We start from the raw sequence: 24,307 nt of genomic DNA, 5'->3' as shown, positions 1-24,307 counted from the left end.
CCCATGGCGTCCCTGTTTTACATGAACACTGGTATATACACGAAAAGGGTGCTGGGGAATAAAATAAACTTTTTCCGAAATGAAGGGACAGTTCCAAATCTAAGGACAAATTCTGCAGACTGTGACTGAAGGGCGCAGTGCTCCTCACAAAAGGTCTGCAAGCACCAGTCCTTGAGGTTACAAGAAAACACCCTCCCCGTACAGTAGCTCTTGAGAAAACTATGGCTCAGGTAGCAAGAGGTTTTCCTGATTCAAGCTGCCTTTCCTAGCCCATTCCTTACAGAAAACAAACAAACAACAACAAAAAAAAATTAAAAAAACCCCCCACAAAAACGCAAATTAACTACGCACTCATTTCTTTAGTATTTAAGATCACAGAACAATCTTAAAGAAGAATTAGCAAGCTGAAAACTGGCCAATGTAAAAAAAAAAAAAAAAATACAGATCTTTAGGGCAAAAAAAGGCAAAAGCCCTGAAGCATCACGTCAGTGTATTGCAGAAGCCGTGGGTCGGAACGGGAAGTGCTGTCCAGTGGATGGAAGGTGCGCTGCAAAGTGCTCGTACATGGATTGCATTCATTTGCGTAACTACAAATTTAGAAACGGTGATTGATAACTGTATGTCTGAGAAACATAATTTCACTAGATACATTTTACAGAGATAGACATGATTTACTACATATTTAACCTTCTACGCAAGCAGAGTGGGAGAACGACATGAGGAAGACGGGCACGTACACCACGACAGTTACCCCAGTAGCCCAGCCAGCCAGATCTGTCTTTGTAATGGATCTTCTGAGAAGGGATCAAAACGGAACTCTACGTTTCTATCAGTAATTCAGTCACCCCACTCCAATAGAGACAAGTAGCATCTTTGATTTATTTTTAAGTGGCAAAATAAATCCAGAAGCTTAAACCCCCGCTTTGTTCCCACTCTGCTTGCACAACAAAGCCATCGGCCAAAGCCACTACGCTGACCTGCTAGGTTACGTCTGTCAGTCACAATACTGTTCCGAGAACGTATGTCCAAAAGCCACCGAAAACAGCCAGACCTCGTAGCTCGCAGGATGAGTCCGAGCTACTTGAATGACAAGATCAGAGTTCAAGAGTGCAGGTAAAGCCAGGATTGGCATCAAGTGGTATCCCAGCTTTGTATCCAAACCAGTAACGAGTGCAGAAACATTTGTTTGTACAGCAGCCAGTGCGCTCCTTGGAGCGGTCAAGGACTGTTCCCCGTGCCTAAAGACGCACCGCTATGAGTACTAACCCTCGCGGGAGCGCAAGTTATCTCCACAGAGCGCAGCAGAAGAAACGTTTTGCTGAAGGGACACTGTCAGATACAAAACGCCCCATCCCAAAATAAAATCACCTGCTGCCCGAACAAGGCATCTGGTAACGAAAAGCCTCATTCTCCCCTCACTCACCGTTAGCTTCACCTCGAGCACTGGAACGCTCCAAAGCGCTGCTTGTGTTCTAAACAGCAGCTCCTTCTAGCTTTTCAAACGCCGTGGAACTGTTTCTGTACTATTTTGCAAATACAGCTCCTTAAGATACCCGACAATGCCCCTTTGAATGTAAGGGAGGACGAACAAGCTGCATCTAGCTCTGGTTTAAAAGCCAACATTTACACAGGATAACCTTTAAAATCCTCAATATTTACCATTGCCAAAAGTAAAAATATTTTTAACATCTTAAATCTTAATCATTCTGCTTAATGCTGAATATGTCACAAGCACTAAACCATGATGGCTTAACATAAAAATATTGTACATCACGACGTGCGTCCATGGTTTAACAAGATTTCATTTGTGACAACGTCAACATCCTCTGGAAATAAAACAGTTAAAACCCTGGCTTGGACACTTCCATACCTCAAGATGGTTCACGTATTCAGTAAGCAGAACTCATCGTGCTTGTTCTTCCGAAACGGGTATGGAGGTAAGGTGCTTACCTTGCTGCCCTTGCAAGTGAACATGCTTTCTTACAATTTTTTTTTTTTGGGGTGTTATCCTTGTTATATATGCAATTCTAGATTTACCATACACTCAAGGAGCCTCATCCCATTTCAGCTAAAAATTTCTTTTCTGCTGCAGGTTTGTACATAAGACTTTAAACTCTGTATGGGGGAAAAATGTTGTATTCCAATATAGTGTTTCAACAAAGAGGGAAAAATAAAGAAATCTGTTAAAAATTCTGGCAGTTTTGTTCAGTAAAGGTTTTTTTTTTTTGAGTTTTTTTATAAAAATGTACCAAGGAGTAAACTTCAAAGAAATCAGGTGATGCATATAAAAATAGTTTTCAGTGGCTCTGGAGGGGAAAAAAATAGCAAAAATAAAAGGAAATAAATGGAAAAAAAAAATAGCAAATAATAGTTTCTCTTTTTTTTTTTTTCTTTCTTCACATCACTGAGCATCCTCTAGAGGTTGTTCTGGGATCCCCCTAAAATAAGACAGACACAGTTCAACTCAGGTCTTACTAGCGCTCATGTTGTAAGCCTAGACTCCAGTTAGATGGTCGTTAGCAGCATTTCTGGGTAGTTTAGTTACCTCGGGGGCACAGCGCTACACTACAACGCAGTACCTGTCACAGCGCACACAGCCTACTGCAGGGATTGAGACACCGCTGCTCTGGTCTGGCGCTCTGTGATGGGCTGATCGGTTAGGCTCCATCCTTTCAACACCGAGACGGGCAACACATGAAAATTTGGATGCCGTTAGCTTTAGAATGGCAGTTCCTGCCTTTATTTCAAAGGATGTTTCCATTTGAGAGAGATCTATGCTGCATAGCTGCTTCTTTGGGTAAAAAAAAAAAAGTTTGTTTCAGGTGCTTTATGCTACAGATACACCGCTCAGTCTCCTGGAGACCAAAGCAGCCTTCGGAACTCAACTTCAAAGCTGCTCAGAAGGAGTTCCTTGAGAAAAGAGCTACCAATCGCCGCTCATCAGAACAGATCGCTTCAGCTCGAAATAGGTTTTGACTATTTTCTGGTACCGGCTGTATGAAGCTGTTTCTCCTTTTCACTCTGCCAGTGGCTGGGCAGACATTTCACAGTGCACAACTAAGGGCTGCGAGAACGCACAGGCGGCGTTATTAACAAAACCCAGGTTTGCGTCTCATGTGGCACATATATACTGTCAGAAAACACACACATGCGCTCAAGCTTGCAGGAGGAGGAGCAGCACTCCCCTTTCCCTGGTTTTCAGTGGTTATATTCCACAATGGTTATATCCTGCTTACAGCAGGAATGCCACAGGCTGTTTTTTATGGAGGAGCAAATACTGGAATGGGAGGAACGCTGACTGCTAAAACTGATCACACTAACCTTCAAAACAGCCCGTGTCGTTGCAGCACTATAAATCTGATCTCTCACATTCGTCCATGGATATGTGGCATTCTGACCTGACGGCAGCCGCTGCCTGAGCTGCGCTGTTAGCAACTCAAGCAGCAGCTCCTGAAGAATAGCTCACATTATGCTCTCTCTGTGCACTGCAGTAATGCTGCAGGGTGACAAGCCACTCTGAGATCATCCTCCGCAAGCACCCACTGGAAAAACAGGCCAGGAAGCTCAGAGCTGGCAAAAGCTGAAGGGAGCTCCCTAAACATTAAGCCTGAGCAATCCAACCAACGAGGCACGAGTTAAACATCTGGTCTGCATCTGATTACCTGCTGGTTGAAAAGGTCTTCCTCTCCGAACTCTGCTTCATCTTCTTCCTCCTCGTTCTCCCGCACGACTACTGATTTAGTAACGCTTCTCACTGCAACTTCCTACACAAAACGACAGATAAGATGTCTACATCAAGCCCGTAGCCTGCATCAAGCTCTTAAGTTCTTGCTATACCATCAGTATAACACCTCTATTCAATTTTGGAGGATTTAAACATTAAAACCTGCCCTAGATTTAATATTAGCTATACAAGCACACACGAGTAAAATCCTGCAAACCACAACACTGTTCCTATTTCTATCCACTGAAAGGCGTGGTAAGGTAATTTAGCTTCAGGAATTTTCTTTCATTACCTAGAGATTTGAGAGGAAGCAGCCATGTTTCAGGTGGTCATTAGGCAATTTTATAGAAGCTCACAGCAGACCCAGCTAGGAGCTGTCTGAGATGTATCGTAGTGAGAGAAACTAACACAGTGTTAAGAATATTCTACTAAATATTCTGACGTTTCTACTAAATATTCTATATCAATTGCTTATAGCAATTATGAAGACAGTCTTCCAAACCAGGCAGTAAAAAGAATTCTGAAAGCCCAGGAGTTTCTGTTATTACTAAATTATTTTTAACACTGTAGTAGTAAGAAATTCCTCTGTACACTTGTATCCTTGCAATCACAGGTGCAAACTTCTGCTTGTGAAAAAGTCCACCCTAAACAGACACTTCTAAGCAGAGATACTAAAGGTAGCCAGTCTGGGAATGGACGTGGGTTTGAAATGTTTTTCCGACACTAGTTAACCACTTCTGTTTGCATACTAAGCCACTTAGCTTTCTATTTGCACAAGTGACCCTCCCTCCTACCTTGTCCTGCGCTGCTGTTCCTGCACAAAGCGCTTCCACAGAATTGCCAGCAAGAAAGGCAGCATGACAACTGCTACAACTGGGGGCTGATTCACTGGCCTATTGCTATTGGATCGCTGGGATAATGGCACGTTTATTAATAACAGCCAAAGCACGATCCTCCCTTGCAGGTGTCTTCTGCAGGGATGGTTTTAAAAAAAAAAAAAAAAAAATTAAAAAAATCAGTTGTGGGCAGATGTAGGACAATGCAGAATATGGAGGAACCTGTGCCAAATGAAAACTTCTGCTATACTTCCAACACTGAGAGGACAGCTGTCTTCCTAGATTAATGTTCGCACTGCATCCCAGAATATTGTAGGTGCTATATAATCCAACTGTGAATTGCCAGCTTTGTCTCTTCTGAAAATACATACTCAAATTCCAAACAGCTTCTCTACTAGCAGGGGGGTTTTCTAAAACAGGAAAAAGTCGATGGATGTAATCAGGATGATGATCAGTCTTCCAAAATTTCAAAAATTCTCAGAGGTACATACAGATATTTAATTATTGCAGCGCCATAAACTGTCTTGTTTTAGAAGACAATAGGGGAGATCTTAAAATCTGAGTTTTGTTGTCATTGTCCCTCCTCATCTCCCAAGCTGAAGTTTGGGAAACACCCCAGCCCACAGCTTCTTTTGTTTTTCACAGACGCAGCCTACCTCTCCTTCAGAGTTTATGAGGTATGTGCGGATACTCCCTCCAGTGCCCCAGCTGCCTTGATTCTTCCACACGAGAACGGAAGGGGGGCTATGCGACACGCCTGCATCTGCACCCCAGATCTAGGGAGAGAGACATTCTGTAATTAGCTGTTTATGCACATTTTTAAATATACAGAACCCCCTAATTCTCCTACTTCTCTCTACACAGTTTTTCTGAATTCCAATGGCAGTTTTACCCTGCTTTTACCTACACTGCTACTTGTAGTAAGGGATTATTCTCAGTCCACAACACTAACCATTAAAAAAAGACTGACAATAAAAGACAATTATAGAAAAGTAGCTGTTCTACTCCAGTTAAGGCTGAGAACAACTAGGCTTAAACTTAACTGAAGTCTACTAGAGTGAATGAACACTCTGAAATGTTCCCGTTTCATTAAGAGCCTGAGCAGGATTAGCGTTCCAAACCTGGGCAAAGGTGTTTGAAGACAAACAGCCTTTAACCTCGTCCCCCAAAATGCCTTTTTCTTCAACTTTCCCTGTGCCCAAAATGGTCTTAAATACTGACGTGCTAATATAGAAATTAAATTCTGCATTTTTATAACTGAAGTCCTGCTCCTCTGAAGTCAGCCCCACAAACCAGAAGTTACACCCCAAATGAGGCTGCGCCAAACGTCAGCTATACAACTGCCACAGCATCACCAAAGTCACGTGTTGCTGACATACTGTAAGCGTCACTTACTGTTACAGTCTGCCCGGCTCTGAGGACATACTTGGGAGTAAATTTGTATGCAATTTCTTCTCCATCTCCAATTTGTCTTTTCAGTCTCCAGTTACCCAAAGACTGATCCTAATGGAGAGAGTCGTAAGGTTATTTAGGGTGAGCAAAACAGAGTAAACAGGCGTCAAAGCTTTCTCTAGGTCTTTGTTGTTAAAATAACGTGAATATAGGTTTATTTACATGGTGGTTAGACTTCTGCAGCCTAACTGGAAAGTATTTTTCTATACCCACTAATAGTCTAAAGCGTAAATATCATAAGGTCATTAGCAAAATTTAAACACGTACACATTTCACACACAAAAGTTCTGCTAGAGCCAGCAAGGCTCTTTACGGAAGCAAGGTACCAGCACACGTTTAGACATGTGGGACACAAACTGCATTCTCTTCCTGCAGAAAACGCTACGCTTGTGCCAGCACACCAACATTCAACTTTCACACGCCCCTATGAATTACTGCAGGGTGCTGCACCCCGAGAGGCTGTTCCCGCTCTCCAGGTGACTCCTCCAACCTGTGCCACAAAAGGCCGGGTAACATTTCTGCGTAGCTGCTTCTCCTCATCCTCCAGCAGCTGTGCTGACACTCACCTTCTCCGAGTTGTTCTTCAGCTGAACGTATTTGCCCTCCAGGTCTATCTCTTCTATGCTGATGCTTCCCGTAGCTGAAGCTTGCTGGGACATCTGGAAGCTGCTGCTACTACTGCTGCCGCTAACGCTTCCCGTGCCAATTCCACTTGTTCCGCTGCCCGAAAACTCCTCTGCTTCAACACGTTTCCTCTTGCCTCGGGAAGAGCGAACGAGTGAAGTACTGCTACTGCTGCTGCTGGAGGTAGCCCGAGAGACTGTAACACGGGAGGAGGGACTTGGAGAGAGCTTCAACCTTAACACAACGAAGCAAGCAGTTTAATTAACTTGTCCAGGGTTAATTAACAACACACAAAGCAATAATGCTACAACATCCTCAGTAAGCAGATTGTAATGTGCCTCAAGGCTGGAAGCAGCCTCACTGGGTGTGTCAGGAGGCTGTCCACCCTGCAGGAATTTGCTGGTAGTGTGATTATGTGACACAGAAAGCAGTGCTGATGAGAGCAACGCATCACTTAACCCTCCCCTCCGGTGTCTCTACTACTAAACACGCTGTTCTTGGGCCACATCATTTCAAAACAGGAAAACACAGAAGTAGAAACAAATAAAAAGTGGAGATTAATGTCAAGCACAGAATGATAGACGTGCTCTGAGACCATTATAAAGACCTCAATAAAATACAGACGGTGTTCAGATCAGAACACCGTGCAAGTGTTCCATGCAACACATTGTGCTGTGAAGCCAGCGTGACTTCAGTGAAACAAAACCTGGGCATTCCTGCTCAAATGGGAAAAAAAATAAGCATAAGAAATGAAAATAACACCTGCTAACGTGGAATCTGTACGTACCTTTCCTCTTCTCCTTCCAGCAGTTTTCGGTAAGCGCTGATCTCCATGTCCAGTGCTAATTTAACATCAAGCAGCTCCTGGTACTCTGTGAGCTGCTGCTGCATCTGGTCCCTCATGTCTGTCATTTCCCTCTCCTTCGTATCTAGCATCTTCCTAAACTTTTCCCGCTCACCAGTCATCATTTCCTCCAATTCACGAATGCGATCTTCCGCTGCGCTAGCCTAGGTAGAGAGCACAACAGAAAACTCAGTTGGCACCTACGTGGGTACAGTCAAAAAGGCAAAATTCATCTCCCTCCTAAATGAACATAAAAGATTTCTCTCCATTAAATTCAGACAATATGAAGAGACAGAAATGTTAGTAATATCCAAGTACAACACCTGTTTCTGAAGGCCAGACAGCTGGTAGCTGAGAGCTTCTATCCTCATGCGAGCCTCCTTCAGCTCCTCTCGAGCTGCACCCGCAGCTTTGTCGTTTTGGTCAGAGGACAGTTTGGCATTCTCCAGCTGGAAGGGAAGTTTTATACAAGTCACTTGCATGGAGTTACATATTCTGCAAATATCCTTTTGGTAAAAAAACAAAAGCTATTTAATCTTAAATAATTTTAAATGGAAATCTGTAAGCTTCTTCATAGTACAGTTACTTGTCTCCTTACAGACAGCAGGGCTGATGGAAATGGTTTTCTCTCACCAGCTGGCCTTGCCGTCAGGCGGCGCTGTGGACAGGAGTGGTTACCTTAGCCTGGTAGGTCTGCTCCAGCTCCATTTTGTACAGTTTGACTTGTTCGTCGTGCTGATTTCGCAGGTCCTCCAGGGCCTGAGTCATCTTGGATTCATACTCCTGCTGGCGACTGGTGTCCACCTCAATCAAACGATGTTCATGTCGTTTTCTTGTTTCCCTTATTTCCTACGCACACACACAAAAACGGGGACAAATTCCCACATCAGGGTAAACAGCACAAGCAATTACATCCAGATAACAATTAACTATTTCAGCACTAATTATTTAGTCTACAGGAGCTACAGTACTGAAGGTATTTAAGCCTAAGCATCACTGCATGTACTCGTAGATGCGAGTTCCCATTCTTATTTCGCAGGATATCGTTCTTAAGTGATCCAACCTAAAAACAGGGTTAAAAATATCCATATATAGTTTAAGTAAGGAGCTGGTTTATGCTACAAAAGTGAAAGTGGGGAGAGGAGGAGAAGAAAACATGAATTTTCACACAGCAAAGAGATTCTGTGTGCTGCACTACAAACCCTTTCCTTCTCAATACACATCCCTGCATTACAACAGCAATCTACAAGGAGTCAGAGAAAAATCACATCTTTTGTGACCGTTACATATATTGAAAAAATAATCATTAAAGAAGAAAAACTGCATCTTCAAATTTCACTTTTAAGCATATGCAGATCCTTCTGTCTCTGTCTATATACCAGATAACCTCTACTCATTAGATTTTGATTATGTTAGTAATAAAGCAGCAATCCAAGCAATCCTGAAGACGTAAATATAATTTTTTTTCCAGTCAAAGTTTGTACTCGGAAATTTTTGGTTTTGAAGAAGTAGAAGTTCTCTGTGTCTAGAACACTGCTCCCAAACTGGTAAGGTAAGACTCACTCACACACTTACTCGTGTTGAGCCCTGCAGAGACCTGGCCAGACCTGACTGCATGGCATGAGAAAGAAAAAACGTCTCCCTTCAAGGCAGGAGAAACAACAAAGGGAGCGGCTCTGAGCAGTGGGAGGAGGCCTGAAGGAAGCAGCAGGGCCATGAGGGGGAACAGCAGGCAAGTGAAGCAACGCTCACTCGGCATGCCTAAACCGGACCATTCACTAAACCAAGCGAATTCACTAACCTAAAGGAAACAAATTCCTTTTTCCCTTTGCGTGTTGAATTGGTCCATACAAGGACCAAAGAGCTCCAGGGATGGCTAAAGGAACACCCCCACTGCAGCATGGTGAGCTTTAAGATTAGCTTCTGCCGTCTCATTTAGCTTTAGTCAGTAGCAACACCATTCTCCTCAGGAAGCAAAGTTATTTTAAGGCCCTACAACCAAGCCAGGGTCTGTCATTGCAGTTGCATGCAGCAATCCAACTCCTCCAGGGCATGGAAGTGAGACAATGGTCACTACAGCCCAGGGTGATCTACCTGCTTGGCTTCTGTGCCCTGCTCCAGCCGGCGTCCTTAGCCACAGAGCCCAGTGCCACCCCTTAACCCAGTCTGGGCACTCATTTCACTCTGTGGTAAGACATAACTCAGCCACTAAGCTAGCAAGAATTAAACTCAATCAAAAATCTCCTAAGTATTTTACTAGTTAATCAGGCTGGAATTGCTTGGTGCACGGTGAGCCAAACACCAAAACTAGCACAGGTGTGATGAAGGGCAGAAACATGGGGCAACTCCTCAAGCAGTCACTAACTGAATGAGCGTGCAGAACAAAAGCTCAGAGCTGTTTTTTACTAGATGGAATAAATGGACATAACACTTCGCATCTGGTACAGAGAGAAGGTCACGCTTCCCTTTCCCAGTCCCCACCTGTGCATTCCCACTACTTGCTGTAGAAAAACTATGGTTCTCACCAGAACCTCTAAGAGCCAACTCACTAAACAGGCACAAAACTACCCCTGCAAAAAGCAGAGTAATTGCAGGCTGTGCTCATCGATGACACGAGGTGGTAGGCAGGTCCAACAGCCACCAAAGCTGGTGCAAGTAAGGAGCAGACCCACACAGCCAGGTCCAGAGAGAGGGAACAAGGCTTTCCCTTCCCCACAGCAGTCAGCTGCTACATTAGCTCACCTGCCCGTGGAACAAAACCCTTCTCACTTGGTTCTCATGCCAGCTCCACCACTGATCTACCATGTCACTCCTGCAGAACCATTACATATTTTATTACCCATTTCTAGCAAGGGTAACACTGACTTCCCCTGTCTGGACTAGTCAGCAATTGCTGATAGCCAGTTTGACTAAAAGCTGCATGAACTTCCAACCATGATGAGATTACTAGGGTGATGATACCTCCTCAAACACATTCTTCCTGAAATCCAGATCCTCTTGCAAGCTCTGGCACCGATTCTCCAAGTCCACACGCATGAGTGTCTCCTTCTCCAACTGCTTCTTAGCCACAGCGTGACCATCTTCAGCCTAGTAAAGAATTTGAGAGATAAAGATTTGATTTTGTCTGGATTTCTGTTTTCCATCCGTAATCCCTTTATGGTCTTCATTTGATATCTTTGGGCCAGTTATTCACAACAAGAAATCTAATGTCAAGCCACTGATTTTCAAGAAATCCAACAAAAAATGGAAAAGAGTATGTGTGTGCTTATGAATATTTAAAACAAGCTTTCATGGCTGTATACCAAAACGTAGGATTATTTCAATACAGTACAATACTGGAGTTGAGGATTATTAATTCCTCAAGCACAATATGTTGCATATTCTTCTTTTTCTTGCCAGCATAGTCCCACTGGGTACTCCAGCGTAAGTTCAAAACTACGCAGCACCTTACAAAGGGCATTTAGTGACCTGGTATCTTGTGAATAGAGAAATACTTCCCAGAAAATTCTAAATAAAGCTTTTAACTAGCAAAATTTCTAAAACGCCATGTTGCCTTGTGTGTTTTACAGAGATTTCTACAATTTAGTTTTATATCCAAGAGTGGCAGGCAAAGGCTCAGCACTCAGCAAGCTGGATCAATGATGTTCAGACTGAACTAACTACAAAGAAAAATACCAAATTTTACAATACACAGCCTCTCTTGCGCTACGGCAAGCAACCATTCACTGACACACACCTTAGCAAGCTGGGCACGCAAATCGGCCACCTCTGCTTCCAGACTGCGTTTCTCATTCAGGACAGTATTGAGTTCTGCTTCACTTCTGTGGAACAGCACTTCCAGGTCCTTAATGCGACCCTGAGCCACAGACAAATCTGCATCTTTCTTCTTATAGCTGAAAAAACAAAGTTAATTACGTTTATACGCGGACGCAGACACATCTCAAACACGTCTTGGCTACAAGTGCAGATATTTTGCCATTATACATGTTTTACTAGGATTAGTGTACCACTAGATGGCTCCTAGAGTAACCTGCAAACTGAGCTAATAAAAGTAATTTCAAACGCCTCTTAAAACTCACAGCTTCCACCAGTGTGCTGTAAAGGCACTGCCTAATAAAGAACAACAGATGTCACGGGCAGGCAAGGGAAAAACAAGGCGGCAACTCTGACAGCTAAAAGATGACAATAAAGCTGCTTTACACACAAAGTGTAAATAATATTTTTTCATCTCAGCGCTGCACGGCACGTTTAGTTGCTGACATCTACCACCCCAGAACACAGCCCCTGAGAAGCAGAGCGCACGCATCTCCCAAGTTTCGTACTCGATCTGGCCAAGCCCACTCCCTCGGGTGTATATGGGCCCGGCCCTGTTCAACATCTTTGTCGGCGACGTGGACAGTGGAATTGAGTGCACCCTCAGCAAGTTCGCCGACGACACCGAGCTGAGTGCTATGACCGACATGCCTGAGGGGATGGTGCCATCCAGAGGAACCTGGGCAGGCTGGAGAGCTGGGCCCGTGCAAACCTCATGGAGTTCAACCAGGCCAAGGGCAAGCACCTGCACGTGGGTCGGGGCAATCCCAGGCACAAATCCAGGCTGGGGGGAGAGCAGATCAAGACCAGCCTTGAGGAGAAGGACTTGGGAGTGACAGGACGAGGGGTAATGGTTTTAAAAGAGAGGGAGGGAGATTCAGATCAGATACTAGGAAAAAATTTTTATGCTGAGGGTGATGGAGCACTGGCCCAGGTTGCCCAGAGAGGCGGTGGATGCCCCATCCCTGGAAACGTTCCAGGCCAGGTTGGCCGGGGCTGTGAGCAACCTGATCTGGTTGGAGATGTCCCTGCTCCTGGCAGGGGGGTTGGGCTGGGTGGGCTTTACAGGGCCCTTCCCACCCAAACCCAAACCATTCTGTGATTCTGTGATGTATTTCCATACAAAGTAGTAAGGCAATCCACTATGGAAGTGTGTCTGCCTTTCAGAAACAAGCCAGCATTTCTTCAGCAGTATTTGTTATGAGCAAAGCAACTCTGCTTTAAATACAGACAAATAAATATATTTGAGCTGCTACATCCAACTCGCAGAAATCGTCAAGGTCATATTCCTCCTGCCCACAAAGGATTTGTCTACCTTTTCCTCTAACACACTGACTTTCTGCAGCTTCTCCAGGTGTGTGTCATTACGTTATTAAAAAATTCTTTTATCTGAGTTGGGAGCTGGCTGCTCACGCAGGAAGACTGCTAAAAGGAGCAGATGGATAAAGCCTACACAGAGCTACCTGAAGTGAAGTAACCCTTCCTTGCTGCAGTTTAAACTTGCTATTCTAGTCTCACGCCACTAGGAATGCAGGAAACAAATTTTTGTCTTTTTCTCTTAAACTATCTTAGTATTCATTTTTCTCCTTTCCTTTCCTCAAACTTCTCTTCTACAGATCTGTAGTTTTCAGCCTGTGGTCAGTCAGCTGCTTCTAAGTGTCCACAGAAATAACTTTGCAGAGGAGTCCTACTACCTACAGGCTTTGAAAAGCTCTGTATTTGGTCTGTAACTCTAAACATGGAAAAAACATGACGCTTGCAAAGGAAAAAGCAAGCTGAAAATCACTGCTCGAGATCATACTAACCTTGCTCCCCAGTCCAATCCCAAGTTTGCTTCCCAAACTTCTGGTCCCTTGTACTGTCCTCTGGAATGTCTAATTTGCCCATAACTAACAAAATGAAATGCCCAGAATTATTTTACAAAAATCCTGCTGTATGGGGTATTGGTGTGCCCTCCAGACAGTATTTCTTTACATGCTGCAGCACGATGCGCATTTTTTTCTAACTACAGAATGAACTGACAGACCTATTGCGTGACACCCTTTAGCCACCCGGCTCATGTGTTCTCTCTGCATTCCTTGGTGTAGATCCCTGGATTTTTCATTTAGCTGAAACCAGTTTTTCTAAGTCAGTGGTCCAATCTGTCACTATGAATCCTCTTCTGCAACATATGTGCAGTGTCTTCAAGCTCAGCAGCTTGCAGGAGACACACAGACAAAACATGACTTCTCCTTAAGAGACAGTTATTTAGCAGCAACCAGAAAGCCTTCAGAATACTCTCCAGACACTGCCTCTGCATGACGTGTCATGTGGTGACATGCTCCTTCACAAACACTGACACTGGAAGACAGTCCAAGCTGCTTTCATTCACGTTTTTATCTGCATTTACCATTTCAGCCTGGTTTATGGTCTTCGTGCAAAAAACTGACAGAAGGCTTTACAAAGCTGTAACCTGCTTTTGGGTGTCTCTGAGATGCCTGGAAATTGCAAATAGCAGTCAATGCCCGTAGAGATGTGCCAATGTTCTTTGGAGGACATCAGGTTAGGGTAACCCTCCAGAGCCCTTTTTTCCAGCAAATAGCCCGGTTTGCTCAAGGGAAATATTTCAGTGACCACGCAGGGGAGCAAGCAGAGGAAGCCGCAGCAAGACAGTCACACAACTCAGAGCTGGGAGCTTGCTGCTCACGCAGGAAGACTGCTAAAAGGAGCACATGGATGAAGCCTACACATAGCTACCTCCAGGCTTTGCATCACCTGAGGACATGTGACACTGGTAAAGCTAGGAACAGACACTTCATGAACATCAGGACCTGATGGTTACCAACGCAAGTGAGCCCATCGTTGACATCAGGTTTGTAGGCAGTCTGGGCTGCAGTGATCAGGCACTGGTGGAGTCTGCAGTCCTGAAGGGAATGGGTCAGGTAAGAAGTAAAGTCAGGACCCTGAATTTTAGCAAAGCAACTTTCAGCTCTTCAAAGAATCAGTCAATAGGACCCCCTGGGAAACTGCACTCCGGGACAAGGGAGCAGAACAGAGCTGACAAATCTTTAACGACATCTTCCATAGAGGGCAAGAGCTCTCGAGCCCCAGGTTTAACAAAGCAGGCAAGAAAGGCAAGAGACCAGCACAGCTGAGTGGAGACCGGCTGGTCAACCTAAAGGACAAGAAGGAAATGCAGAGGTGGTGGAGGCAGGGACAAGTATCCTGGGAAGAGTACAGGGACGCTGCCCGGTTGTGTAGGGATGCGGTCAGGAAGGCCAAGGCACAACTGGAGCTGAGCTTGGCGAGAGACACAAGAAATAATAAGAAGGGCTTCCACAGGTACGTCAGCCAGAAAACGAAGGTCAAAGAAAGCGTACCCCCCTTGATGAGCAAGACTGATGAACTGGTAACAACAGATGAGGAGAAGGCTGAGGTAACTAAGTATTTTTGTGTCAGTCTTCTCTGGCAGCCACTCTTCCCACACCTCTCAAGTGGATGGACCACAAGATAGGGACTGGGGAGCAAAGTCCCTCCCACTGTAAGAGAAGATCAGGTTCGTGGCCACCTGAGGAACCTGATGAGATGCATCCCAGAGTCCTGAGGGAATTGGCTGACGGAGTTGCCAAGCCACTCTCCATGATACTTGAAAAGTCGTGGCACTCAGGCGACTGCAAAAAGGGAAACATTACACCCATTTTTAAAAAGGAGGATCCTGGGAACTACTCATCTGTCAGCCTCACTTCCGCGCCTGGGAAGATCATGGAACAAGATCTTCCTAGAAGCTACGCTGAGGCACAGGGAGGTGATGTGAGACAGCCAGCATGTCTTCACCAAGGGCAAGTCCTGCCTGACCAACCTAGTGGCCTTCTATGATGGACTGATTACATCAGTGGACACGGGAAGAGCTATGGATGTCATCTACCTGGGCTTCTGTAAGGCCTCTGCCCCTGCCCCGCCCCAAACATCCTTCTCTCTAAATTGGAGAGACATGGATTCGATGGGTGGACAAGGCATTGGTTGGATGGTGGCCTCCAGAGGGCAGTGGTCAACAGCTCAATGTCCAGAGGGTATGGGCCCTCAAGGGTCCATACTGGGACCAGTTTAACATCTTCATCCATGACACAGACAGTGGAATTGAGCACACCCACAGCAAGTCTGCAGATGACACCAAGCTGTGTGGTGTGACTGACACACCCGAGGGAAGGAAGGCTGTCCAGAGGGACCTGGACAGGCTGGAGAGGTGGGGCCCTGTGAATGTCGAAGTTCAACCAGGAGAGATACAACAGGACAGAAGCAGGCACAACCAATCATTTCAGTCTCTAGACGCCTGAATTGCTCAAATCACAAGATATTAATCTTATATCTACACATATATTTCTGTATATAGTGGCTGGATTATCTGCTCTGACTAGCTGTACCAACAAGCTCAGGAATTCCCCTCTCACAAGCCTGTATCTTCTCGCTGATCTGCAATGCTTCCAAAAGACACCCACGAAGGCATTTTAAGCAGCATTAATAGTATCATTCGAATTAAAAAAACAAAAACAAAAACAACCAACCAACAAACCAGACTTTCCTTACCTTTTATTGAATTCCTCAAGTTCTGCCCTCAGTTTTCCTATTTCAATCTGTAATCGAGCCCTCTCTTTGGCGGTTTCATCCAGAACTCTTCGAGCATCAGCCAGCTCAGACTCATAGAGACTCTTGATTCCACTCACCTAAGAGGAGAAAAGCGTTCAGATGTGAGAACATCCCAAAGACTAGCTATCAAAGAACTGACACACATAGCTTTCCTTGAAAAAAAGGTGTTTGATATGATGGGATGTTCTTAAACAACAGCAATATTCAATATTTTCAATTAATATGCACCTACAATTAGATCTAGTCCCAAAGACAAGATTCAAGTTTTATTCCCAGCGGGACATAACGAAACACAGTATGTTTGAAGGGTGCAAGTCTTCCAAAGAGGTGGACTGACGCAGATCAGTAGAGCCTACAGTAAGATCTTAAATTATTGATTCTGATTTCCAATACTGTTTAAAAATCTCCCAAAGCAGAGTAATATCACTTAAACTAGATGAACTGCAGAAATGTGAACTGTTCAAGGTGAGCTTCCACTCCCGTTCTCTGCCTCGGAGGATAAGGATCAGCAGACCTCTCCCTGCCCCAACTCAATATATTACACAACCAGCTACTCAGGCTGCAGCAGGGCGCTTCAGAGTCTTCCACATCTTTGTTTTTTTAGAATGCAAGATGATTTGAAAGGTGTATCAGATAGCTAAAGCGTCAAGACCATGTAAAATTGCTGCTACTGCTTCTATCAAAGGATACCAGAACAACTATTACCCATGTGAAATCAGAAACAGAGCAATCAGAGAGCGAGAAGAGACAAAAGCAACCACCAACTTTAAGAAGATAAATTTCATAACAAAGCATAAAACGTAGAAACAAGCAAGCAAACCTAGGAGTGCTCTTCCTAGGAGTGCCTATTTCAACATCAGAGTGGCACCAATGAAAGACTCAACCATCTGGTCTTCAAAAAGACTGATTAGAAGCGGTCAGGATATAATTAGTTTTATTAGCATAAAACTAATCTAGACTAACTAGATATTGCAGTATGAGGGCTGAGAAGCTGTCCTTTACAAGCCTGCCATGTACCAGAAACAACCTGGCTTTCTATCCACGCAACCTGACTTCTTTTCTTTCAAGCTTTATTCAACTTCAGTTTTGAGGTTTGGGTGTTTTTTTAGTTTTGGTTTTTGTTTGTTTTTTTCCCCATAGCCAATAGCCAGATATTGTCCATGGCACAAGCCAACACAACTCTATTATCAACTAGAAAAGGTAGGAAGTTCTACGAAGCGGTGCACCATGCCTATGCTAAACTTCCATACAGCACTCCACGGTGCCCATTAAACAATCTGGAGATTCTAAAGCTGTAGAGCCTTTCATTATTGATGACCCTTGAGTGAAAAAACAGCATTTGCAAATCGCAACACAAAATACAAACAGCCCAAAGGCCAAGCAGTGATTCCACACCATCACACAATCTTCAAGGTAGGAAAACACCTCTAAGATCGTCAGCTTCGATGGTCAACCCAATACCACCATGTCCTGGGGTGCCACATCTACACGTTCTTTGAACACCTCCAGGGATGGGGACTCCACCACTGCCCTGGGCAGCCTGTTCCAGTGCCTGGCCACTCCTTCAGCAAAGAAATTTTTCCTGATATCCAACCTAAACCTCCCCCGACACAACTTGGGGCCATTTCCTCTCGTCCCATCACTCGTCACTTGGGAAGAGAGACCGACCCCCACCTCCCTCCAACCTCCTCTCAGGCAGCTGTGGAGAGCGATGAGGGCTCCCCTCAGCCTCCTCTTCTCCAGACTGAACAGCCCCAGTTCCCTCAGCCGCTCCTCACGGGACTGGTGCTGCAGACCCCTCCCCAGCTCCGCTGCCCTTCTCTGGACACGCTCCAGCTTTCCGGTACTTTCTGGCAACATCTTTCCGGTAGTGAGGGGCCCAAAACCGGACACAGTTTTTGAGATGCAGCCTCACCAGTGCCAAGTACAGGGGGGATGATCACTGCCCTGCTCCTGCTGGCCACACTGTTCCTGACACAAGCCAGGATGCTGTTGGCCTTCTTGGCCACCTGGGCACACTGCTGGCTCACATTCAGCTGGCTGTTGACCTGCACCCCCAGGTCCCTTTCCACTGGGCAGCTTTCCAGCCGCTCTTCCCCAAGCCTGTAGCGTTGTGTGGGGTTCTTGTGACCCAAGTGCTGGACCCGGCACTTGGCCTCGTTAAACCTCATCCAATTGGCCTCGGCCCATTGGTCCAGGCTGTCCTGATCCCTCTGCAGGGTCTTCCTACCCTCGAGCAGATGAACACTCCTGCCCAATTCAGTGTTGTCTGCAAACTGACTGAGGGAGCACTCAATCCCCTCATCCAAATCGTTGATAAAGATATTAAACAAGACTGGCCCCAAGACCGAGCCCTGGGGAACACCACTTGTGACCGGCTGACAACTGGATTTAACTCCGTTCACCAAAACCCTCTGGGCTCAGCCATCCAGCCAGTTTTTTACCCATCACAGAGTACACCTGTCCAAGCCACGAGCCGCCAGCTTCTCCAGGACAATGCTGTGGAAGACAGCGTCAAAGGCTTTGCTGAAGTCCAGGCAGACAACATCCACAGCCTCTCCGTCATTCACTAGGCAGGTCACCTCATCATAGAACGAGACCAGGTTGGTCAAGCAGGACCTGCTCTTCATGAACCCATACTGGCTGGGCCTGATCCCCTGGTTGTCCTGCACGTGCCTGCTGAACTGTCCACTCATCTGGACCAACAAGCTCTCAGCTAGCCCATAATGCGTCCTTCGGCAGAGTTCCAGGCATTCCCACTGCCCTCTCACAGCCCTCCTCACCAGCCCGTGTCCATCCAACCTGGCACTGTAGTCACGTGAGCTACCCCTGATCCCAATGAGGTCAGAGTTCTGCAACCGCTTTTTCCTTTTTCTGTCGCTTTCTGTTCTATTCACATAACCATGGGCCTTTCACCTGCTTACCGCATCCACCACTTCCTCACCTGATCTTACCCAAGAGAGGAATCTTAGCAGGCTGACCAGCCCTGCTGGCAAAGATGTATTTCCCCTTCTTAGTCAGATGGATCCTGTCTCTCTGAAGCAGTCACCAATCCTGAAAGATGGTTCCACAGTCACAGAAACCAAAACCCTGTTGCCAACAGCAGTTGTGCAATCCAGCACTGCTCTGCACGATCTGCTCCGTCATCCTCAAACCCTTCCTGCTCCCCACATCACCTAGGCCCCCATGCCATCAACGATCCCCCAGAGCCACGTAGTGACATTTGATACATCTCAGGTATCACTGGTGCCTGCATGGAAGAGCAGCAGGGGCTGCTAACAGTCACACAGCCAGGAGAGCCTCAGCAGCCTCTCCACAACATCCAGAATGCAGACCCCTGGGAAAGAGCAAACCTCCCCAGATGACAGCCTACACCAGCACATGGGTCCCCCACTCTGAAAATGTCACCTTCCTCATCAGAACACAAGGGAAGAAACAAAGCGAAAACCTCCAAACGGAGCTCAGCAAGAACCAGAAGAAGAGCTGCAGCCTGATCCGCTATATGTCAGTGTGCGCCCAAGCCTATCGCCACCATCACCTCCTAGACGATTCTGTAGTGCCAGATCAGGTAACCTCACGTCTTGGACACTACAACCCTTGAGTGAGTGACCCACAGCAGCATCTGAACACGTATCTTGTAGGTGGCAACCAGGCAACACCAGACCCGTATATCCTGGTCACAACAGCAGCTCTGCTTGCTACACATGGTGCACTTGAAGGGCGCAGCAGCTGCGGTACTGGCAGACAAGCAGAGACCAGGGGAGACTACTGTGAAAGTTCTGACGGCTGCGACATACGAGACTGCAGTCACTGCAATCACACCTACAGAGCTGGGGAGGCCCAGGTGAAGAGGGAACCCCCTGTAGATTTCGCTTTTGTCACAGGGGCAATTGCTGTCAGTGGCTGAGGCTCCCAGGGATCTTCTCTTTTTTAATCCCTACTTCTCCTTCCCGTGGGCGAGAACAGCGGGATGTCCTCAGAACAACACAGTAACCCCTCCCATGCCCATTAAAACACCTTTTCTGGAAGGCCGCAATCATAAGCACTGCAGGGGAGGGCGGGGAGTTAGTAGAAAGGGAATTGAGGAGACCTTTCAAGAAACAGGGGATGAGCTAAGTTTTTCTTCTGTCACAGGCTAAGCTACACAAGGAGATTAATGCAAGAGAGCAAACACAGAAAGAATGAAGATAATTACAGGTTCCCCCAGCTACACAGGCAAAATATTTTTTTTTATTTCTCTGAGGGTTTACTGCATGCAATTTTATTTCTCCAGAGGACTACTGCATACAAGTAAAGGTAGAACAGGATTGGACAGGCTTAGAGAAAGCAGGAGAAGGGGCCAGAGATGAATCTCAACTTCCACGAAGTTCCTTTTCTCTGCTGTTAAGTGGTAGCAGCCCTGTGTTTCTCAAAAAGAGTTCCAAGGCCATGGTGCAGTTGTGGCCTGTGAAACTGAAGATCGCCCAACAGAGGAGGGGAAAGTGGCTGCTTTCCCCTACCTCCAGCAGATTGGGGAGTAAAACAACGAGGAAAAAGAACATCCCGATCAGCTGATGATTGAAGTCTCTGGCAAAACAGTGACTATGGTCCTTGCCTGCACAGCACCAGCAGAACTTCTCCCATCTAGAACACATTCCCCTAAATAAAAGCTTTGAGAACAGGATCAAAAAAGCCATCCTTTGTTCCCACGTATACAGGAGCGAGGGGAGAGGGTGTCAGTAACGGTCTCTCCCAGCCCCCTTCTCAGACACGGTCACTGTGGGATACTGGAGTGACAAGCAAGGGACAAACATCTCTGTCATGACCCCATGCTCGTCACAGCAATCCTCAGCCTCCCCTCCGCCCTAGGCTACGCACCCATCACCCGCTCTCACGGCAAACGTCCCAGGTGTTAATGCAGAGCCCGCTGGGGAGAAGTCGCTGCTGCTGGCCATCGCTCCACCTACCGCGGCAGCAGCAGATGTTCCCTGCCGCTACCAGAGACAAGCCAAAACCAGAATGTTCAGACAGCTTAAAAAAATAAAAATCAGAGTCAAATTTACACACGCTTGAGGACAACCAAAGGGAATTTTCATCTTGAACACCCTGGGAAAAGAAAGTAGTCTACTTTAAGCATGTAGAGCTAACACAAAGACACAATGATGTAGCTAGAACAGTGTTTCAATATCACTGAACTACCCTTCACCGGGCTTTTACACAGAAGTTAGAGTTGCTTTGGGGTTTGTTCAGTTTTAGGGTTGTTTTTTTTTTTTGTGGGGTTTGGAAGGTTTATTTTTAATTAATATCTTATTTCATGCTAAGCCTAATCATTTTATGAACACAAACTCTAACAGTGTAACAAGAAAACTGAACTGTCAGCAGAAAATCCAGTTTATTAGACTGGTCCCGAAAGTGAAAGGACAGGATTCTCCCATTCCAGTAAACCCAGTACTGATAGCCATCGTAAATTTTACTGCTCTCACAGTCCTAAACCTACATCAAAACAATAAGACTACAAAGTCTCCTTTTCTGGAAATACACAAATAGTAAGTAAGCTGCCCAAAGGGACGGGAGAAGCACTTAACAAACGGGGTCCAGAGACCAGCTGAAGCATCTTAGATCATCTCTGACATGTCAAAGAGGAGCTTGAGGAATCCTGACAAAGTTTGTTAGAATATGTCTAAGAATTAGGACTCTTTTTTGAAGTCTGGAAAAAAAAGTGAAGAAGGAAAACTCAAGGGGAAAGTAAGTAAAATATTTACACCAAAATCCTCAAGTTTATTTTCTGATTACTGCATCAGAGTATTTTTCCAGAATTGACAACACAGAGAATTGCTATTAGAAGTTGGTTTACGTTCATATTAAAAATCTAATGAGAGATATCTATGTTTTCTGTTTGTCCTGTTTTTACTTGTTACATGTGTGCTGTCAATAGAATTACATTCTGCCTCCCACATTTAAGACGCACACTCCTCCCAGCCTCCCTGAGCCAGACAGGATTATTTTGTTTATAGCATGACTTCACATAGGACAAGTGATGTAGCCAAGTTTTATGTTCAGAAATATATTGTTATTTTGAAAACATGGCAGCCATACCGTATCATTAAGTGGTACTAAGAGACTTTGAAGTACTTGAATCCTGAGTGGACCCTGATTGCAGGTAGGCCAGCCACTCCAAAAACAAGACACTATCATATCTGGTCTGCTTAAACTCAATTTATTCAAACCCTCCTCCCACCACCCCCAGCACCATCAAACCAGACCCTTAAGGTGGGAGGGGAAGCCTACACAGTGGCAAAGCAATCCATTGCACCACATCAGTTACAGTAAAGGCTGTTCTCTGCAGGCTTTCCGCGGAAGTTTAACTTCATGCCAGAGGTGAGGCGCGCTACCTTGCAGAGTGCCTCCAACAGATGGAATACAGGATGGGTGGGACTGTCCCCAGCTGTGCCACTGACTACATCCTTCCTCCCCATGGGAAGGAGAGTCGTGGGGGAAAGCTGACACAACAGGAGAGGGAAAAGCAAAACACAGCTTAGGAAAAGGATCAGCCAGTTCTGCCTCCAAGATCAGAGGAAGTGGACCAGATCCCCTTCCATGATGGGGACTGTTAGCAAAGAGCAGTTCGCTCTACAAGGATTTGGTTCCTGCCATTTGCAGGGGCTAGGAAAGGTTTCCTCCGGTGAGAAGCAAAGTTCGTCTAAACCCTTTCAAATTTTTCGGACACGGACCGTAAAGAGAAAGTAACATTCAGGTCGCTACAACCGGCAGGACGCCTGTGCTCAGCACGGGGTCCAGCACACCGAAGGGGCCCGGCCCGCGCGGGGAGCGGACTGCTAACCACGGCGAAGAACCGGCCCCCGGCGGCCGCGACCCAGGCGAAGGCTCCGAGGACCCCGAGAGCGGGATCCCGCGCTGCACGCCCCGCCCGGCCCAACCCCGAAGGGCGCCGTGCGACTCCCAACCGCCGCCCCGCGGCCCGAGGGGCGCCGCGCCCGCCGCGCCGCCCAGAGCCGCTTCCCGCCGCCGCCGGCCCGCTCCCGCCACCAGTCGAATTTTCACTCGCTGGCGATCTCGGCCTGAGCCGCCTTCAACGTGTCACCGGCAGCCTCTCCGCCCGGCATCGCGGGGCCCTGACAGCCCCCGAAGGGCCACGGGGAAACAGGCGGGCGCCGGGTCTCCGCACCCGCGCCCGAAGCTCCGTCCGGCCCCCGCAGCTCTCGCCCTCAGCCGCCAGCCCAGAACCCACCGCCCCGGGGCGACTCGAGGCCAGAGCTGGGCGGGAACGGCGCGGCCAGGCCGCACGGGAGCCGCCACAGCGCGCCCCGCACCGGGCGGAGGCGCCGCGCGGGAACAGGTCGGCCGAGCGGCTGGGCCGCGGACCCGCTCCCCGGGACGGAGCCGGCAAACGCTTCCAACGGGCCACCGCCGCTCGCGCTCCCGCCCCGGAGCCGCGGGCGAGGGCCAGCTGGCCGCCCAGGGCCGTACCTCCCGGGTGGTGACCTCCTCCTTCTCGGAGATCTTCAGCAGCAGCCGGTCATTCTCCAGCTCCAGCGCCCGCACACGGTCGATGTAAACGGCCAGGCGGTCATTAAGCTGCCGCAGCTCCTCCTTCTCCTGCAGACGGGAGATGCGAGTCGGCGACAGCGGGGTACCGCGGCTCGGGGTGCCTGACATGACGCTCAGTTCGCGGGCAGCGAGCTCATTCAATCCAGCCGCACGGGAGGAGGAGGAGGAGGGAGCGGTAAAATGGCGGACATCGCCTCCCCTGCCGCCGCGCCGCCTGGGAAATGAAGTCTCGGCGCCAAGATGGCCGCGCCGCGCCGTAGGGCGCGCTGGGAGGTGCAGTCCCCGCCGCCCGCCATTTTGTGTGCTGTCGGGCGGCCGACGGGCCCGATCTGCTCCTCATCCGAAAGCGTAGCTTTGCGGCATATTAAAATACAAAATAGGCTGCCGTGAGCGTGACTGAGCGCAGGAAGCGAGGAGCCAATCTAGAACGCAACATTTTTTTTGTAGTACAACCGGGAGGGACTGGCGCTACCCACTGGGAAGGTTCCCCATGTGCTTCACGGCTGGCAGCACAGCTGAGCTTTTTACAAATTTGCTGTGCTTTGTTGTTAGCGCTGAAGTTTTGTAGGCCAGGGACCTGCTGTTCGCTTAAATTGGGGGCAGACAGTCTCAGAAAAAAAAAATATCAATCAGCTATTTCCAAGGGTGAATTTTTAGGAGTGCTGTTTTGTAGATTTTAGAAATTTCTTCTGCAATTTTACTGACAGGTTGCAATGCCGCCAGTCAGGTCATTCAAGAAGGAAGCCATCCTGAAATCCTTCTGCAGTCCCAGGGAATGCAACCAAATTTTGTACAAACTAAAATCCACTGTGAAGTTTTCCCTTCCTAAAGATTTGGAGTATT

At 47.0% G+C, this 24,307-nt stretch overlaps 1 protein-coding gene across 1 annotated transcript; it reads right to left on the bottom strand.

Annotated features, from left to right (window-relative positions):
• Window positions 1-1,782: 1,782 nt before the first annotated feature.
• Window positions 1,783-23,780, bottom strand: LMNB2 (lamin B2). Its single transcript, XM_086767351.1, has 12 exons — window positions 23,384-23,780; window positions 15,857-15,993; window positions 11,217-11,373; window positions 10,442-10,567; window positions 8,159-8,329; window positions 7,804-7,929; window positions 7,424-7,644; window positions 6,579-6,870; window positions 5,956-6,063; window positions 5,217-5,336; window positions 3,663-3,764; window positions 1,783-2,438 (listed from the first exon to the last, which is right to left on the bottom strand). Exons 1-12 carry the CDS (start codon window positions 23,570-23,572, stop codon window positions 2,397-2,399), a joined length of 1,791 nt encoding a protein of 596 aa, XP_086623477.1. The 5' UTR covers window positions 23,573-23,780; the 3' UTR covers window positions 1,783-2,396.
• Between the last annotated feature and the right edge of the window lie 527 nt (window positions 23,781-24,307).

This window comes from Chlamydotis macqueenii, chromosome 26, assembly GCF_036417535.1.
Source record: "Chlamydotis macqueenii isolate bChlMac1 chromosome 26, bChlMac1.mat, whole genome shotgun sequence".
Lineage (NCBI taxonomy): Eukaryota > Metazoa > Chordata > Aves > Otidiformes > Otididae > Chlamydotis > Chlamydotis macqueenii.
Note: the sequence above shows the minus strand (reverse complement) of the source record. Positions and strands in the feature narration are given on the sequence as shown.